The following is a 20653-nucleotide window of genomic DNA, read 5'->3' as shown; positions in this document are numbered from 1 at the left end:
GCCCAAGACACCCACAATATTTCTGTTTAATATTATAAATACAGAAGTTGTCAAATTCTCATTGTTCTCAAAAGTGGTTGTGAACTGATCACCAGCAAATTTACTGGAAAATCTTGTGGTTTAAAAGTAGTACTCAGAGATGAATTCTTTGACTATGCAGTCCCATAGCTTCCTGTGTTCTCTTTGCTTTCTGCTCATCGTCACTTGTGTCTTTCCACCGTCCTGCTTTGACATCCTGCAGTGCAAATGTCTGCATCATACTGAACACTGGCAGCTACCGAATTACTCCACTCAATACAATAGACGTTGCTCGTGTTCATGTAACCAACCAGTTAGTGAGCAGTAAGTTCGTGATGATTCCAGCAGCCAGGATGAATAGCATGACAGCCACAGCAAACCCCCTACGCAGAACCAGAGTCCTGTAAGACAGCTCCTCCGTCAGTATTGGTCTCTCCTCCGCTTCAACCAGGTCCATGGTGACCATTTGGCCCTGTGAGTTACCTGGATCATATATGCAAATGTCACATTTTCACTTCAACTGGGACTCTCAATAACAAACGATAACATATTGTGTAGGTTTTAGTTTTTACTTTAATGGCCCTAGGGTTAAAATTGTAAATATCATTAATAAAAATGCCAACCAAGTTAAGAGTAATTTTCAAATCTCAGTGAAAAGCTTTTTTTTTCCTCCCTCGTTTTACCGATAGCTGGAAAGCTAGCTTGCTAATGTCAATTACACAGCATATGCTAATGTTTGTTGGCAATAATAAACAGTATTTTTAATAACTCTACTCTACCGCAGTGGTGGTTAAAAATTGTATATAAAGGAATCTGTGGTAAATTCCAGTTTTTAGCTAACTAGCAAGTCATTTATTAAGTACAAATACCATTGCCATCTAGTTGTGGTTTCTTAAATGTGACTTTTTTTTTTCATTTGTGTTTGGACCGTTGCTCTGTTTAGCAATTAGCAATCTGAAGACATCATCTTGAACTTTGAGCACTGTTCACAATATTCTGACATTTTGTCGTCTAAAGTCTTGGCCCGATGAATCAAAAAAGCACTACACATAATGATTTATGCTTTCTATCATGCCAGACTGGGTTTGTAACAGTGGCATATGCTGAATAGGAAACAGTATAAAATGCTTTACATGCTGCACAGTCTCTTACTTGTGTCTGTGGAGGTCCCATGCACTCCCGCTCTGATTTGAGCCTGGAGGAAAAACAATGTGCAAACATTTTATTCATAAAGAAGTAGCCTTAGGCCATGTATAATGGGAAAAATTTGCTTCTGAATACTAACCTCGACTGTGGCTTTACTCCAGTTCATTCTTACCAGGTAGAAAATCAGAACTGAGCATTGCAGAAACACACAGGTAAACAAGCCTGTCCACAGACCTGTAAAAAGAACTCAGTTGCTTGAAAACAGTAGTAAGCAAATGCTGATGCCGTGAGCTCTTGGTAAAAACACACTCTGGGGATGAAACTTAAAAACTACCACTCAACATTGTGGTGCAAAACAGCTTAAGGCTAAAAAACATCTCTGCTGTAAATCTTACCCTTGATTCCTAGTTTGGCTACAAACATCAGTGGCACTCCGATAGGGAAACCAACACCATAATATCCAACAATGTTGCAAATAGCCCCAACTCTCTGTTTACCGGCTCCTCGTATAATGCCACTTGAGGCAGCCTAGGCACGCAAAAAAATAAAGATGTGGTTAGACTTTCAAAAAACAGTTTCCTATTTTTATTTTATTTATTTATTTATTTTTTACAAATACAACAATATGTTGGTGTGTCATGAGATCTTGACATAATGGAAGAGATAAACTTACTGATGTTGCATCTAGGAGGACAAATGGAGCATAGAAAGATATAATATCAGCAACCCTTTCCCTGATTTGTCTGTTGGCAAAGAGAAAAGAGTCAAAATTTACAGTCTGAGAGGTGAAAAATGAATTTTTGTTTGTTTACTTTTGGACCACAGTGCAATTTTATGCCATTGTGGTATCTCTTACAAAACAGAGATAAGTAAATTGCCATTTCTCTTGAGTGATGCTACACAGCATGAGGGCACCTCAGGTGCATTGGCCTCAAGTTAATATGTAAAAGAATATGAGGGCAAAGTTCACTGTTTACTGTGCAGGCAATGACTCACATAATGATGAAAGGTCATTTAAAGAGGTTTGTCTCCCTCAGACTTGACACTGGCCCAATATGTGTTAAAATGAAAATACAGGGGAAATACTTTTTTTGTTTGTTTGTTTGTTTGTTTTTGCAAAGAAACAAGATTTGTGATTACAAAAACACAATAGAGACATACTCACTCATCATATGTAAAAACATAAGAGATGTGGTCCTTCAGACTCCCAATGAGAATTGACAGACATACAGACACAGACCCTGTGGTAAAGAGTAACAGACTCAATTATTCACTAGCTGCATCAGGAACTGCTCAGCAGATGGCAAAGAGGTGAGAGTACACTCCACTCCACTATAATCTCTATGCAACTCCTGCACTAATTTCTTCAGTAAAATTAGAATTAAGTAACAACAATTTTAGTATTATCTCAACTTCAAATACATGTCATTTTAATAAGATATGAACAAAGAGGATTAAATTGTGTTTAAGTGCATACTGACCTGCGCAGAACATTGTCATTTTAGCAGACAGCTTGGCCTGCTCTGTTTCTCCAGCTCCCAAAGAATTCCCAACTCTCACACTGCCTGCTACACTAAAACCCATAGGGAACTAATAACAAAAATACATTAACAGTACATTATCATGCTGTTACACTTTGTGTATAAACAGGTGATTCATTTCAGACAATCACAATTTGATGTATATTAAGTATTTGGCAGGAAACTCACTATGTATGCAACGTTTGCCAGTTGGTATACAACCGACTGAGCGCCAAGTTCCACCTCACTTATTAGACCTACAAACAAAAAGCAGCAGTTAGATTTCAGACCAAGTTCACTTCACACAGATGCTTTAAGACCATAAAGTGGTGTGACACAACCTGCCAGGAAACTTCCAATCTCATACGTCCACCACTCAACGCACAACATGGCCATGCTGGGGATGGCCAAGTGGATGAATGAGGTCCAGTCCTGCAGGCACTCTTTAGACCAGCCTGTTAATCAATATCATTTGGTCAGTCAGTTCTGAGGGAAACCACTGGAGCCTGTGATTATATGCAGGATCACTATCTTCCAATGCAAATCTACTGACCTCCCCAGGTAGCCTTATGAAGACCTCGCCACTTGATATAAGCGTACAGAATTCCAGACATGGAGAACTGAGAAATTGTGTTGGCGACAGCAGACCCACTGTAAAGAATATTTTATAGTATGATACTGGTTATGTGGTGATGATGATAGTAAAGGAGCTGTGTGCAGTCCAGGAAATGATACTCACGCTACTCCCAGATTTAATGCGTAGAGAACAATATAGTTGAAGAGGGCATTGAGAAGATTGACCACAAAGCCTGTGATCACCTGAGGCCATATGATGCCCTAAACGAAAAGAGTTGCATTTTATTCTTATTGGACGCTAGAAAAGTCAGAGTCAAGATGACTACAGGAGATCCTCAAGACTTTTCCAATTTTAAAAGGAGCATAGTTGCATTGCTGAGAAGAGTGTTGCGAGACTTTATACAGGAAGTAGAAATTACTGTACAGTTGTTGGACTCAGCATTTGAGCAGTAAAGATGCTCTTGTCTTTTGCACAGTGATCACATAAAACCAATCAAATAAGGTCCATACGGAGGCTCCTGGTTTCATGTGAAGAAGGTCCTTGACTTGGACAAGTTCAGGCAGCGCTGACTTCACTGGCATCTGAACTGGGACAGTATTAATCTCTAATGTCACATCAGTATGCGACCTGGAGCTACACTGTAGCCAAGTGAATAGAAGGCTGGCTAATAGAATTTTTCAATATATTTGATCCACTATATAATTCTGTGGATAAAAAGAAGCAAATCATGAACTCCATGACCTACTTTATGATGAATAGTAGTGGACTTACCTGGTTTTGCAGATATCTTGTTTGTAATGAATACATAAATGTAGCCTGTAAAGACAGAACGATAAAAACATGACTCTCTGAGTTGTACATATTTGAGCACAACAGTCATCAGTTTGTCATATTTTAACGACTATTTATTCCTGCTCAGGGTCCAGGACAGGGGCTGCTGGTCTATCCCAGGATGCACCTGGATCACATCTTGAGCAAGCAGCCCGTCTTCAGTGTGGGCAGGGACACCACACACATACAAATCTTCCTTATGCTTTACATAACCAGTTTGCCTGAGCTGTATGTCTCCGGGCTGTGAGAGAAAACCCAAGCGAATTCCACACAGACCTGACCAGGGCCTTCATTGTTCAAAGGAGGCTGGGCTTCATAGTGCACTGTCAATGTACAGTATATATAGCCTTTAGTTATATGAGATAATCTATTTAAGATCAAGATTTATTTTACAAGAGAGACCTGAGTACAGAAGAAGAAATACAACAAATATAACTGGTCACACAAAAGCCCAAACACACAAACAGCATCAGAAATGATCGCAGGTGTTTCTAAATAGGTCTAAGGTGTAAAATCATTATGTGCGATGCAGGGCTCAAGTTGAATAATTCGTTGAAATCCATTCCATTTTTTATGGTGCCAATCAGACATACACTATATAATAATTAGACATACTCACAGGAAGTGCTGGCATAAATATCTTCACATACATCTGAGCCAACCTAGACAGAGAGATATTGCAATCAGAATCAGCAAGAAATGAACAAGCAAGAGGGGGAAAGGAGTGTGATTTTTAAGACAGCTGACCTAGCCACCTCTGGGTCCTGTTTGACAGCCAACAGAATGGGCTCTGTGTTGATGAGGATGGCCCAGCAGGGGAAACATGCCAGAATCAAAATGAGGATGGCCCGCTGCAGAATGACCCCAACTCTCAGGAGGTTACCGCTCCCAAAGGTCTAAACCCAGAGAACATATTCCGATTTTTTTTTAAATTATTATTTCTTTTGTTTTTATCCTTCACAATACTGGAAAAAATAATGTGTGCGACATGCTGAGACTCATACCTGAGAAATGAGAGTATCACACGCTGATGACAAACCTGAGCCGATAGATATACCCGTGACATTAATAACCTGAGGGTATAATAGAAATATTGGTGTATTCGTTTTTGTTGATCTTTTAGTTTAACTTTTAACAGTGAGAATATCATCGCACTGTACTTACCGCTATGGCCAAAGACACTCCTGCCAGCTCCGTCCTCCCCAGATGACCACAGAAAATGGTACTGACAAAACTCACTGAAAAAACCATGAGCTGGGCCAAAATCTTAGAGTAGAGTCAAAATGAATGAAAATTAACAGAGACACCAAAATGATATTGATTATTCATTGTGTATCATTAGTATGACTGATGGGACAGAGAAATTACTTACCACTGGTCCGGCCAGTTTAGACAGCGCTTTTATTTCTGTCTTGAAACCAACGGGGATCAACATGCGGATCCGCTTTAATACAAAACATTCACCCCAAGAGGAAACAGCTGAGCTCTCCGTGATGCTCTCCATGACTTAGCCAAGTGTCCCTGTTGTTCTCGGTTCAGTCGAGGATCTCTGTCACTGTGTCTGATGAAAACGAATGGAAATCCACATGAGCGTCAGCCACATTTGACCTCCTGAGAGTCATCGGGTGGTGAAGGGTCACGTTTTAACTGAGATTCACACGCTTCGAGCATGTGATTTTTTCGACCACCCCATATGCAAGCTCAAAGTTGACAGTATATTTATTAACTTCCAGTTTCGAGTAGATGACTTTTTCCTGTCATGTTTAAATGTCTTAGAGCTTTATCATCTGTCCATAGGTCACTGGGTGAGGAGACAGTTGCTGACAAGTAGCTTATGGACGATCTTGAAATACTGTGGAGTAACAATGCAGTACAACAGCTACCACTGAGTTAAAGTATACTGTTATGCTAAATTCTAAGGCCATTTTCATATCTTCTCTATTAAATAGAAACAGTAGCTTCTGTCTTTCTTTCTTTCTTTCTTTCTTTCTTTCTTTCTTTCTTTGAGCCTTGACTTTCCACTCACATAGAGATAAGGCTGGAGTTTTCATTCATTTAATAATCCCTGGCTCTCACAGGTTTTCTTTTGATGCTGCTTTGTTCCAACAGATGGAGCCATTTCCCTATTAACTGACCTGACTCTGATATGAGGCCTCGCATTGAATATCAGGTTTTCCTACTGATACACCACAAGTGCTGACTCGTTATCCTGAAGAGAAGGTCTGTAAACTTCTTAAATCAACTACTTATTCCTAAATGTCCTTAATTTTGCCATTAAACCAACAATGATTATTTATTTTAAAAAGTACCCTGGTCTAACACTTCAAGTTATGAACTGTTATAATTATTCATGGATTGATTCTCCTGCCACTTGTACTTAAGGATTTTCAATACCTCTTTAATTACCTCGTTAATAATTATGCTTTTAATAATGAGTGTCCAGTGTAATATGACAAGGTCCATTTGATAATCCCTGACAATCTGACCATGTCCTCAATTTACATATGAAAAGCACCAGATTTCTTTTCATGAAGTAAATTAATTTGATTAAATATAATCATTACTTTTTTGGTGTAACTCTAAAGGCCAAGAGGCTCTTAATATACCCTTAAACTGAGAGATAAGGGGTATTGAGATTAAGGCTTTCCTGTCTCTTTTATTTATATTACAATGAAACCAAATATTGGTTTAATATAAGATGTCTTGTAGAATCCAGTGAATCCAGTGTCATTATTAATCTTCTTTCAACTAATTTCAGGAGGCCGTAACATTATCAAAGGGAATATAAAGATAAATAAGTAATAATGTGGTTTGGGCAGTTCTTTAAGACAAAATATCCTCAAATTTATTGTACTGATAATTAAGAAAACAGATTACCTCGACGGTAAGTGGTTTCACACAGGTTTAATCCTTATGACAAATACTGTAACTTCACCACTGGGTCATGTGCTGCCTAGACTCAGTTGTCATTTATTCTGGCCACCAGGAGATAAAAACAATCACAAAGATCTCTTTCGCAAGAGGCTCAAAGAGGAAAACTGCTCACCATGTTTGTTACATTGCACCACCTCAACATCAGGTGATGCTACCCTGTAGGTCTGAAGGAAAGATATCATGATCAGGGCGCTTTGGTACAGAGGTGCATGCTCTTTGGCCACCAGAATGTCTGTGCTTTGTTTTGACATGCAAGAGAAAAACAGACAGGCAGCTTTGTAAATGTCAATCTGAGGCTCAATTGACCAGGCACTTTCATCAAAACAGAAAATTGAGAACTTCAGAGAGAAGGACACAATAGTAGGTTTGCACTGCCTCAACCTCTTATTACACCTAAAAATGCCCTTTTTGAGAGTGAAGCGGTGCAAAGCGCACATGAACTGTGGTCTACAGTCCGATGAGTCATCCGTTACCCAGTTTTTGAGCATGTGTGGCCCACGCAAAGCAAGGGTCTAAAAAGGGAATTTTCCCTATAGGTTGAGGGTTCTGGGTGCATTTTACTGGCAAGAGGTAAACCCGTAGCATCCCTCAGAAAGCACCAGTAAACATGACGAGACTGTAAAAGAAAGCATATGATTTTGAGATGATGGGAGTGTCATCCTTGTGAATGACAGTGCTCCCAGTCTACCATGGCCAGATTAAACTGCCAAGAGGTCTCAGGTTTTAAAATGAGCTGCTTTGGTTAATTAAGATCTAAAAAACTAGATATTGACACAGGACCACAATATCAGGTCATGAAACAGGATCCATGTGAATGTCCTCATATCAGTGGACATTGTGATTATAACTAAAGTTATAATCAGTCATATTACTATTAAGTACATGCCACTTAGTAAGGCTGTGGCTTTTGGTGGCTCTGACTTTTTGACCCCAAGACAGGTGACTGATTTGCCTGATAGTCTGACTGAAAGACAGAAGAGCAACGATGATCTTGTGGCTAAAAATCATATCATATCATCATATCATTCCTACTCACTGTGATAATCCAATCAGCACAGGCAACCTTTCTTCCCATCCCTGACAGCAGGAGAAATTTAAGTTTTACCTGTGTTGTCATGAAGAGCTCTCAAACAAAGACTCACTCCCTAGAAGATTATTTTAGTGTTAATAAAACCACCCCTAGTACTGTCAGGGTATTCACTATCATTTTCAAATCACTATGAGCAGTTTAGATCAGTGAAGTGCTTTGGGAGTTGTTAATCTACATCACTATTTCAGGTTTTGTCCTACCGCCTTATAATGTACAGGAAATTTTGATTAGTGCCAACTCATTTTATGTAATAAAAGTGTAATGATTAACATGTAATTCCCATAAAGAAATTATTATTAGGGCGCTATTAGTTTAGCCTGATCAGTATGAGTGTACTTTGGCCTGGAGAGTGCAAAGAAAGGCCCTCTGTCCTTTTCTGGATCTTAATTGGCTATTCGGATTGCTAACTGAGACCAACTCTGCACACAAGTCCTTATGTGCCTGGGAGGATTGATTGTATCAGACAAGCTGCATATTGTGCTCATGAGTAACTGATACAGAAGAGGTGGAAGGCAAATGTGGCTTTAAAAAGCTCTCCCATCCACAAAACACTCTCAAATGCAACAGGTGGATGAGACACAAAATGTGCTTTTTGACCTCCTGTGTGCCTGGAAGATTTTCTTGAATCCCCCCAATGACTTTATATTTGTGTGAGAGTCATTCATTAAGCTCTCTACTTGCTTACTCTGCAACAAGAAGGCCTAGTGTATAATGAGTTAATAGAAATGTGCCTCTGGGTTCACCAGAGGTCTTGTGTGTGCACTCAGTCGCATGAAACCCAGCAAAGAGAACAATTTGCAGGTTCAGTTTCCTGCTGAAGCCTTATGCGTATATATAGCCAATAATGGAGGCTATGATACATGAGGATGTGTTTCAATTGGATAATGAGTGGGTGGCTGGGAGGCAGCAAAGGGAGAGAAAGGCACTGTAATTACATAAGCTTTTTTCCCCAGTGGGACCCAAGATCATAGTGATCTGAACTGCTCTATGCACCCCAACCGCTTGTTAACCACTTTTAAACTGTCTAACGTTTTAATTGTCCAACAGAACTGAGGGCAGAGCTTTGATGGGATCCTTTCATTTCTCTCTCCCTGCTACCTTTGCTGCAGCAAAACATGTATTCCACTGTCACACAATACCACCAACATGGTTTGGTGCAGTTTACTGCCATGTATGACATGTGACATATCCAGCTTATGATTGATGATGATCTTTTGTCTTGCCCGGGGTGAAAGATACTCAATGGGATACTCGTACAGATTAATAAATACATTCTGTGTGGTCTTTAAATGAAGACCTGCGAAATTGACTCTTTGAGCTCACAATGTTTATGACGCAGGACAGGGCCAGACAATATAACTGCCTTGACCCTTGGTTCACGCAACGTCTCGGCAAACAGGACAATGACACAGAGCTCTTGCCTACATACATTAGGTGTGGCCTTTCAGTGCAGGATTACTGTGACTCGCCACACTGTGTTTACAGGATTACATCAGCTTTAGGCACGAGACGAGAGGTCACTAAGCAAGAGGCAGAGAAACACGTGTGCACTTTAAAACACAAGTAATAGTCATAGTAAGTATAATTTTTACAGCTTAGACTGAGATTTCTTGTCCACCTGCTTAACTGTTTGAAAGCTTATAATAGGCCAAACTGTTGAGATCTTAAATTTTGAACCTAGTGGTTATTTTTTTTGTTTGTTTGTTTGTTTGTTTTTTTGCAGTATTTTAAAGTATTTCTTGCACAACTTGACCAACTGATTATATCATGCTTTGCTCATTAAACAACATGGTGTATGGAAAATGAATGAATTACTCAGCATATGCTGTGTTCTTCTATGTTATCATATATAAATCTCCTTATATAAAGAGAGTGTAACAAGAAAGAAACATTAAAACTCACCAGATTAAATCTCATGTCTTTTATTTTTACAGTTTGTCACAAGCCAGTGAAATATTCATTACCACTGGTCATTTAGGCAGAAAAGATACCTCATTCATCATTTCACAAGAGTAAACATCTTGAATATTAAGAAAATAAATATATACAGCGATTATTAAATACCACTTTATTGCAATTCAGACAGAATTCATTTTTTGCAGTGAGACATTTCACAGTGTCAGCACATACTGTATTGACTGAAATATTGAAAATGTGTTTACAGTACAATAAGTCAGTATGTTTGAACAGGGCAGATGCAGATTCTTACTTTTGCTGTGATGATACAGTTCAAAGTTCAACTGATGCTGGAAGTATCATGTCCACTCATATATATATATATATATATATATTCAGGTTGTGGGGTTAATTTGGATGCAAGGGGCCAAAAGTACATGTTTACTTGTAGTCATATCTCTGCTTTGTACATATTAGCACATTATATATAAATACCAATAGCTTCATGTAACTCACCATCTTTGTCACTTTGAATGTGTATGTGAAGAGATGTGGTGGAAGAAGTCTTTTACTTGGGTAAAAATTGGAAAAAATATATGTTAAAAAAAGACTCCATTGCAAATTAAAGTCTTGCATTCAATATTTTACAGAATTATTGACACAAACATTTATCAAAAGAAAAGTATAAAAGTAGGCAGCAGGATCACCGTTGTCAGTGTTATATTGTTATAGGTGAATTTACTAGATTATTACTAATGTCTCAAAACATACACAGATTTTTAATGTATCTGGTTGGTGTGGGGCTAATTATAACAACTCTGTATGCAGTTGGGTAGTTTAATCTGTAATAATTTATCTTATTTTAAAATAACATGATATGTTTTCAATGTTAAATCTTGACAAAGTCATGAAAAGTAACTAGTATCTACAGCTATCAGATAAATTTAAAAAAGGACAATATTTCCCTCTGGTATGTTAAGTAAAACAGAAGTGACATAAAATGTAAATCCTAAGTACAAGTACCTCAAAACTGTACTTAAGTGCTGGACTTGGTGAAAGTTGCGTTCTTATATATAATATGGCTTATTGTTATTAAGACGTGACTATAAGGGACCATATAAAACATCTTTGTCTCTTGAACTGAGGATGACAGGGTCTCTTTCTTAAAGGATATGAATATTGACAGTATATAAATGCTGTCATATTGTAAGAGGTCTTCCTTTAAAGTTTAATTTCATTATGATAGAATGTAAGTTAAAAAAAAATTCATTTAATTCTTCGACCACACTTCTTTCATTCCCAATCATATTCATCACCACTTTCTCTCACAAGCAATACTCAGGTGTCAAAGAAAACAAGCATTGTAAGGCTTGTATCCTAACAGCCAATCGGACTCATTGCAGTCTGCTGGGTGGTCCTGTGCTGTTGCTCTGACCAGAGATCTTTGTGTGGCACTTTTGGATAGGGAGGGCAGGGTGTGCATGGATCATCTCCTGTGGCAGAACCAGCCTCACACGCCAGTGACATTGGCCCAGACGGGAAAGGAGTCCAGGTTAAACATGGCCTTGCCCCAGCTGTTGATGGCCAGTGTGATACACAGGATGCCAATGATGTTCATGACTATTCCTGTTCTGGCCTGGTGGAGATGAAGAGTATTCAGTGATCTTGAAGCAATAGTTCAAAATTTTGAGAAATACACTTTTTTTCCCTTGAGTTAGACAAGATGGATACCCCTGAAGTCATTATCAATACCTGATTAAGATCATTATCAGACTGAAATGTTGTTCTGTTGAATTAGATTTGCTGCAGCAGAACAGCATACTTTTTTTGTCAGACTTTTGCCTTCAGTTTATTTTATGATCCGGTACTTGTAAAAGTTTTTGGGATGTGCACACTCTACACTCTTACATAAAATTCTATGTCTGCTAAGTGTAAGGTTTCAACTATCAGCCACGTAGCTTAGCTTAGCATAAAGACAGGAAATATGGGGAAATAACTCGCCTTATTGCTCCCTGCAGAGAAATAGACAGTACAGTCTATGACTGAACTGTTACCACTGACGTCTCAACAGAAGGGTTAGGGGTTAGGGTTCTTTGGTGTAATTTAGACATACCAGACACGCCTCCTGCTACAAGTTACGCCCCTACACGTTCCACTCTTGTCTTACAGTCCGCAGACAGACCCCTCTTCAAATTGACATTGCAAACTGAGGTTAAGGCGTGACCACATCAGTTGAAATTGTTTTAGCTTGATAAAGAAATATGTTTATTCTGATGCTTATGAATCAGCTTCATAAACTGGATTGTTTACTATGAACACAGGCTCTGAAATTTAACAGTGGTGACCTTAAAGTGATGGCACCTTCAACATATAATTTACTGAATACACACAACAAACCACTGCCACACTCACCATGTCGGCAACCTTGAGGTATCCATAAGAGAAGACTATGGCATTTGGAGGTGTAGCAACAGGCAGCATGAAGGCAAATGAGGCACTCAGAGTACAAGGCACCATGACGTACAGCGGATTGAATTCCAATGGACTGAGACTGCAATAATCACACAGAAAGTTTCAACAGTCTGAGACAGGGATGAACACAGCCTTGATCACAAAATCCTCCACTCCTCCAGCTGGCTGTTTTTCTGCCATCGTAATCACTGACTCATAACTCAGAGTGAAATGTGTGCAATTCTATGTGGAGTGAAAACTCTCATTAGGTGGGTGTAATTAAGATGTAATTCCTGCAAGCTTGGGGCTGAGTCATGATATCTAAAATGGAAAAGCACTACATATGTAGCGATAATGGCAGACTACTAAAAAGCAGAAAGCATTACTGTGTGGAATTTGCCTCTGAATTACATGTCCCGCAGCACAGTAGCTTACAAGTGCACAGTAATTTCTAGTTCTGAAAATAAACAAAGGGTGAAAAGACTTAAACTTTATAGTTAGTCTTCTTTAAACTGTAGGCTGTATATCAGGTCAACATGATGACAGTGTTTTGTCTTGTCAGACGTTTTTTGTTTAAGTCAAAAGATGAAGATTCACTTGACAGGATGACACATAAAGTGACATGCCACAAGCCATGACAACCACAAAGTGTCATCTCCCCACTTTCAGCTGCATGTAACTGGTCAGATGCTCTTTTCTTTCCATCTCTATTTTCACATGAGGGTTGGACACCCTTGCGCACCCTTTTGGTTCATCCTCAATAAATATCTATGTGAACACCCCTGCCTGGCACTGTCTTTTGCAACCCAGCTTTAGTGTTCTCTTGAGTGTTTGGCTAGCGGGCACAGTAATGCCATTCTTCAGCAGCAGCAGCAGGGTGGGTAGCATCACTAAGCACTGGGCTGAATTGGCGTGTTTGGCAGGTTGTTAATGGGAGGAGGGGCCCAGGAAGGGGACCAAACATATTCATCCTGAATGACCAACTAGATGGCTGACCAAACAAGGGAAAGTAGGCCGGTTCCCACTGGGAGTGGTTTCAGTGCTGGTCTCCAATTGGGGAAACTGGTCCAAAGGAAGTTTCACCGTAAGAAGCACTTCACCTCATTGAAGCACTGCTGCTGAACAGAATTGTTTGTCTACTGCAGTCTGAAATCCTGCATGTCCCTCTCCATTTTTTTTTCATCAAACACATTTCACTCTCTCTCAGACAACTTACCATTGAGGCCAAGACAGGTAGGAAGAGCGTTGCAGTGGCTACATTACTAGTGCACTCAGTAAAAGTAGCAATCAGTAGGCATAAAATGATTGCAATTGCCCAGGGAGGGATGTTTTGCAGGGGAGTCATTTGATCGCCCAGCCACTTTGAGAGTCCTGATTCCTAAAGGGATACACATAACATAAATATAAACAGGACTGAACTCTTATCTGGAACTGTACACAGTCTTCCTCATTTACTTTGAGTACACTTCAGGGTCGCACAAGTATCCTGTGAAATATTACTCGGTGGTAATAAGAATTAAACAGCAGTAGGAATTGTTTGATTTGCATAAGCAGTAGTTAATGGGGAATATAAACCGTAAGGAGTAAGGCTGATTTCGATTTGAGATAATGTTAAAACAATACTTCATAGAACATGCTGGCATCCTCGTCATGATAGGCAATCTGATCTAGACAGAATGGTGACTCCGCACACACATATATTTTTATTTATTTATATTTTTATATATATTATATATATTTTTTGTGGAAATATTGAGGGTTGTAACTTTAAACACTTTAAACACAGCCATCAACACGTTTTCTTACCATATTGTGTGTAAGCTCTTGGCCCATTTTCCCATTAATATTACAACTGTCATTGCCACTTACTTCACTGCCCTTGGCCAGAGCAAAACCTCCTCCAAGAAGAAGCACGATGCCCCATGGTAACTTCTTTTGGACAACTTTCCAGGTGAGCAGAGGTGGAGTTGGGCCAGCAGTCTGATGGGGTGCTACAGATCCAATAAATTCAATGTTGGTATGGAATCAGTGGACAGTCTCAATTTCATATTCATCCTGACAAATAATCTCTCTCTCTCTCTGTATATATATATATATATTCTTCCAGAATGATGGCTCACCTGTGTCAAAACTTCGAGTCCTCCATGTACAGAAACGTGGAGGTTTAGAGGGCAGAATAAAGAGAAGGACAGCAATGAAGACTGCCACGGTGGCATCTGTTACAAACCTGAGAGGTGAAGTGATGAGAGAATGAACAAACTCGGTTAAGTTTTATCAATTAAAGCGCATGGATGAAGAGTAAATGTAGAATTAGAAATACAAAAAATTTGTAAACAAACTCTGCTTTGGAGTTGAAGATATCTGTCGCCCAGCCATCGACAAAGCCTGGATCCCTTGTGAACCACATCACCACCAGCAAAATGAAGAGACCCAGGACGTTGATCTCCCCAAAGGACATGGGCCCCAGCAGACGATGCTGCTCGCGGATCACATTATAGGCAGCAATCTCCTTCTCTGTCTTCACAGCTCCACATCCCCACGTCTTCTTAAAGCTAGAGGGATCACATGGGAAAAAAAATCTATGTGTCACCTCTACGATCAGTCACACTCCTTATGCGGTAAAAGCTTCTTGATGTTGATTCAAGTCTCTGTCACTATAATTAGGCTTTAACCATCACCAAACTCACTTGAATCCCATGAAGACAAACTGCAGCCAAAGCCAGGCCAGCGTGAGCATGAGGATCATGTTAGGGAAGGCAAAGCCAAACCAGGAGGCGAAGTTAATCACATCTCCGTTTTGTGGAAACAGTCTAAGGAAAACAACAAAGGAGAATTAAATATTTTAATTAACGAGATTGTAAATATTGTAATATGACTTTTTATATGTACTAAAGCACTCACTGGTTCATCTGGCCCTTGAGCACCAGATTGGGACCAGTTCCTGTCAGTGTGGCGGTGCCTCCAATGACTGGCAGCATAACAAACACACAGGGTCATTCCTTTGCACATCCTCCGCTTTTCTGCTGCCTCCTTATGCCTGGCAGCCTCCACTGCAGTGTCTAAGAAAGTCACCACCACAGGGCCTTCAAACAAAGAGCAAGAAAAAGAGCATACACAGTTTCTCAAGCCGGAAAAAAAACAGAGCTGGGAATGTTCTTAAAAGTTTTTTCTTGGCCAAACAGATATGACATTGCACTTGACCATGGCTCACCTTGTCCCTCGCTCTGTTTCTCTGTCTGCTGAGGCTGTTTGCTGTCACTCTCTGATGTCTGGACCTGCTCCTCTGAGCTGAGGATCTGAGGCATTTCTGCCTCAGTGTTGTTGAGCTGTTCCAGCACCGCTTGGACAATAGGCACCATCATGGCTGTGGTAGCCGTGTTACTGATCCACATGGACAAGAAGGCTGTCACACCCATGAAACCCAGCATCAAACTACAAGTAAAAAAAAACAACAACAACAACATGTTAGTGGCCTTGGATTGAAGGAGGGGGCATGAAGTGTTTTACAACAACAAAGAAAAGAAAAAGAAAGAACAAAGAAAGACAAAAATACATTTATGATGGCAATGAAAAACGTGAACATAGCTTCCTTATCTATATGACGTGTTTTTGATATCATAGTTGATTAGATATGCTTTGAAAATGTAGGTCGTAAAAAAAAAAGCCAAGCAGACAATCTGCTGTGAAGGCGTGGAACTGAGCCACTCACAGCGCTGGACGCACACCAACAAAGAGCAGCACCCTCAAGGCGATGCGCTTGTGCAGATTCCAGTGCTCAACGGCGACCGCAACCATCAGTCCACCCACAAACAGCATGTTCGTGTCCTTCAGGTACTGCATGCACACCTGAAAGAGCCAGGGCACACGGAGTAAGAAGTGTGTGGACAGGAATCCATCCTTGCTGACCAAATTCTGCTGTTACTTTACTCACGTCTTTGGATTGCATGATGCCAAACAAGGGGAAAAGGAGGGCTGGGAGGAGAGCTGTTATAGCCAGTGGAAGGACCTCTGTGCACCAGTACACGGCCATCAAGACTATCACATAGGCACATTCTGCCTCCTGCATGAAAACATGTGAAAACACATCAGCAAATGCACACACATAAACAAACATAAATGTTTTTGTCAAATTACTTTAGAGTTAAGATCCGGTCTGAAAAGGTGCCACAAGGTCAAACAAAAGTTACTGAGATCAATTGGTATTACATAATTTTTAATAGGATGTTATGATGGTTCAAAGGGTAAAGATAACGGTTCAATTGTTTTTCTGCTCAGCTGCTTATACATTTGGCCTAGTCTATACCTCTGAGCCCTATAAACACCCCTCGTTATATTGCCCTGCAGACTTTGTAATTGAGACTTTTAAAACCTTTTTTTTTTTTGCTCATCAAAAAACCCTTTGTCTTCAGTTTTGGCAAAGAACCCCAAACTTTGTCCACCATCAGTCTGACTCTTTATCTCTCCAAACAAACCAAACCTCTGTTCATATTAGACTCAGGCATGCCTCTCTTCTGTGTCCTTGTCTCTGCCTATCATAACATGCTTATAGCCTGTGTGCGTTTCTCCCTGTCGCATGTAGCGGTAGCGACGTGGACTGCCCCCCCCCCCCCCCCCCTTTTTTTTTTTTGACTCCGTGTTCCCACGCCAGACGCTTCATATTAACAACAAGGGAGTTAAAATAACAGGACTTATTTCAGAGGTGCACCGGCCTCAGGCGACACTGGACGGTTGCACAGTGCGCTGTGCACTTGTGTGCCGCATCAACAGGTGCAGGAGCGAACCAGTGCAGACTCATTCATTTAAAAGGCTTTTTTTTTTTTTTAAAGGGGAAGAATAAAGTCTGTGGCGCGCTGAATTTACGCATGAAATTAGTTCTTTCTTCTGTTAAAACTGCATGCACACGAAGTGAAATGTTTCCATAATTAAAACTAGTATTTTAAAGTTACAATTAACGAGTGAATGGAGTGTATGTCGCCAAATAATTGTAGATCCAACACTTCAGTTATTTTATGTCAGTCCATCTAAATTAATCTATTGTTTCATCCAAATGAGTTACATACCGATGTCCCGATCACCAAGGGCAGAGGAAGAAGAAGAAACGGAGCTGAGAAGAGAATAAGCTCGTTCTTAACAGAGCGGAGATATTTGAAGAATGCCATCCTGCAGGAAAACGGAGAAAAGGAGGCTTTCGCACCATGGACCGCGCTTTTGAGGCGCAGTGAGAAGGAGGAGGGGGAGTCCCGCAGCAGATAAAGGAGAGGCGAATCACAATGAGGAGAGAGAGAGGGAGAGAGAGAGAAAGAGAGAGAGACGTGGTGGGGCACTCACACCAAAACAAAAGAACTAACAGACTGATTATTCCACAGAATCGACAAGAAAGCTTCTTCCACGTAATCAGCAAACCATCCCAGATAAATCCCAAAAAATGTCCCCATCCTGAAATACTGTCCTCTAACACTGTCTGAACTGCCACTGAATAAACTTCATCAAATGTTGAGAAACTTGAAGTAACAGCAGCTGCCACCTCATTTTGACAGGCGTTTATCAGTCGAAGCCTTTAATTCATTAACTTAAGATTCTGTAAAAAGTGAGTTTACTCATACTGGTATCCTCCTTTCAATGAGCATATGATGAATACTTAACAAACTTTGCAACAGAACAGGCTACACCACAGGCAGGTGAAGTAGGTTTTTAGAGTTACACATTAAGGTAACTCGTGACATACTACAGAAGTGCAGTCATTTGAATCATGAACTATTTCTATTGGATCATGATAAATAATGGGATGTAACCTGAATTTAAAAAATACTGAGGTGATGAGTTGATGAGTGTCAAACATTATTGCTACACACACAGGCACGTATATATATATATCAACTCTACATCATGTAGCCTTAAGAACAATAGAAAACAGTTGAGTTTCTTAAGAGTTTATTGAACTGCAAAGCACACTGGGAAACAATCTAACATTGTCTCCTTCTGAGTCAGCATGTTGTTGCCTGAACAAGAGTAACAACCTTCATTTTGCAACCAAGCAGCTGCTGTTCTCAGACTTATGTGTAATTTTTGCAATCAAACTGTTTGTGCACTAATTAAGTGAATTACACGTCACAGTTATTTCAGTGAATGGTTTTCCCTCTTCTTCCTGTGTGTTTCTGCTGACCTGAATACTTCAGCAAAAACATACCTTTCTTTCCTGTGCAGCCTTTCAAATATCTGTAACTCCTGGGACACATACAAACAGCTATCACTGTGAGTTTGTCACTTTCAATCACAGTTAAGGACACGCCATTAAACTGCAAAAGGGATTTTCACAATGCGCCGTGATACATAATAAATGGGAAATTAGGAGAACTATTTTGGGCATTTAGACAAAATCCTCACCACTTCCTCAAAAATATCAGCATTTCAACAACTTAGACTGACTTCATTTGTGTGCATCAATCAGTGCACGTGTTAATTTATTTGCATGACTGTTGAAAGACTCTATAAGAAACTGTTAGGTGATACAAATGTCCAACCGAATGACTTGAACTGATAATTGTGAGTATTTGGACACAGTGTATTTGGTAACAATCAATGTATTCCCTCCTCATGCCAGAGGAAAGTGTAGCTTCCTCAAATGTAGTCCACAAAGTTCTATATAAATACATTTCTTTACCAGCAGGCTTCACATTTCAACATAACAGTACAGTAGTTTTTTATTTACTGCACTGGGTAAGTTACACTGTCCTGATTTTAACTGTAACCCTGTGGTCTGTTTGGTTAAATCTTGTGGTGCCTAGTTTTCTTGATTTAACCTCTTATTTCATGGCTCACATGACATTTTGCTCATTTGGCCAAATTACTGTGTTCATGAATCAGCGGGTGACATGATTTTTTGGTGCACAACAGAGGAAAAGTTCGGGAGGAGAATCAGGAAATTGGAAAAGTCTTGTGGTTTATTTATTTTTTTTGTCTTCGTGCTGGTGAACTTGGATGTCACACTGGTTAAAAAATAAACTTTCATCCCATGTCTGCCACGTCAGATTTATTGTTTTTAAAAAAGACCTTAAAAACCTCTCTGTGCAAAATTTTGAGTCTCAAATTGGTCATGCATGCAAGAATTTGGTAGCTAGTCACAGTAGACTTTTTCTGAGGGTCATGTGAGTCTGTGTGTACCACAAATGGTGAATAATGGATTAAACTTGAATGAGGAGGGGAGGGATAAAATAGTGTTTTATAAATGACTACATGATGACACCCTCTGAACCAAAAGCCAATCCCTCCCCCAGGCCATGCTCTAACTTTCCACAAAATTTACTAACAAGACAGACACAGACAGAAAATCTAACCTTGTTGGCACAGGTAATAACAGCAGAGGAAACAACATTTATCTCCTTGGATTGAAGCAATGTGCTCATGAGATATGGGTTTTCAATGTTCACCAAAATTGTCACTTTTTTGTGTGAAAAATGTCTACAGCTTTTGCTTTACCTGCATGAATTGTTTGTTTTTCTTGCTGTAAAGGGTGTCAAAGGTCACCTCAGGCAATTTCCTCCCTCTACAGAGAACCATGTAACCCTCCTTCTGGTGACATGACAATTGTATTATTTTGAGTGACGTGACACAATGCAATATGAGTACAAATTGTACAAGCACAAATTGCATTTATTGCAGGGCTACCTTAATGCATCGAACTATTATATGCTTCATTGTGTCCACTCCCTTTTTATGTAAGTTCAGGATATTTGCAGCAAATGCTTTAAACCAAAGCCAGCGCTGTGCTTTGGGACATAAAACACATTCCTGCTTGGCAGCTCTTTAAAACTACCGGGAGCAGAACTAAGAGAAGAACATGATATGCTGAGCCAAGGAATGTCATGTTCTTTGGCTGTAGCTTCTCTGTAAAAGTTCTGACAGTAATTATGCTGCATTGGTGGTATGCTGAGATGAGAGAAGCTTTTAATTTGTCTCCCTGTAATTGTGAGTCTACAACCCAATGTGGGATTTCTACATTCATGCCTATAGACTCAATTTTTTACCAGTTTTAAAGGCATGCAAAATTTGTCATAATCTTAAAAAGCGACACCTTACTTGCCTTCATTCAGCCACTTTGTTTGATCAGTTGTGCTCTTTTAAATTAGTTTTGTCGACTACAGTTGACTTCCTTCCTAAAATGAATGGCTAACATGCACCCAACCAAAATAT

The 20653-nt window shown here is 39.8% G+C and overlaps 2 protein-coding genes across 2 annotated transcripts; both read right to left on the bottom strand.

The window, feature by feature from the left end:
* Position 1: 1 nt before the first annotated feature.
* On the bottom strand, positions 2-5841 carry slc47a3 (solute carrier family 47 member 3). Its single transcript, XM_018665206.2, has 17 exons — positions 5465-5841; positions 5257-5358; positions 5097-5165; positions 4840-4988; positions 4712-4754; positions 4033-4077; positions 3424-3521; positions 3238-3335; positions 3026-3139; positions 2874-2941; positions 2646-2754; positions 2330-2405; positions 1838-1907; positions 1560-1692; positions 1304-1398; positions 1171-1213; positions 2-501 (listed from the first exon to the last, which is right to left on the bottom strand). Exons 1-17 carry the CDS (start codon positions 5594-5596, stop codon positions 317-319), a joined length of 1629 nt encoding a protein of 542 aa, XP_018520722.1. The 5' UTR covers positions 5597-5841; the 3' UTR covers positions 2-316.
* Positions 5842-10022: 4181 nt separating this feature from the next.
* On the bottom strand, positions 10023-17689 carry slc13a5b (solute carrier family 13 member 5b). The gene is given in 14 exon segments (XM_018665208.2): positions 10023-11648; positions 12425-12550; positions 12552-12563; positions 13680-13841; positions 14333-14454; positions 14584-14690; positions 14803-15015; positions 15151-15273; positions 15365-15429; positions 15431-15546; positions 15675-15895; positions 16173-16309; positions 16395-16523; positions 17524-17689. Coding segments are annotated over 14 exon segments (1758 nt in total). The 5' UTR covers positions 17623-17689; the 3' UTR covers positions 10023-11522.
* Positions 17690-20653: the final 2964 nt, after the last annotated feature.

The sequence above is a fragment of the Lates calcarifer genome, linkage group LG21, assembly GCF_001640805.2.
Source record: "Lates calcarifer isolate ASB-BC8 linkage group LG21, TLL_Latcal_v3, whole genome shotgun sequence".
NCBI classification, from domain to species: Eukaryota; Metazoa; Chordata; class Actinopteri; family Centropomidae; genus Lates; species Lates calcarifer.
Note: the sequence above shows the minus strand (reverse complement) of the source record. Positions and strands in the feature narration are given on the sequence as shown.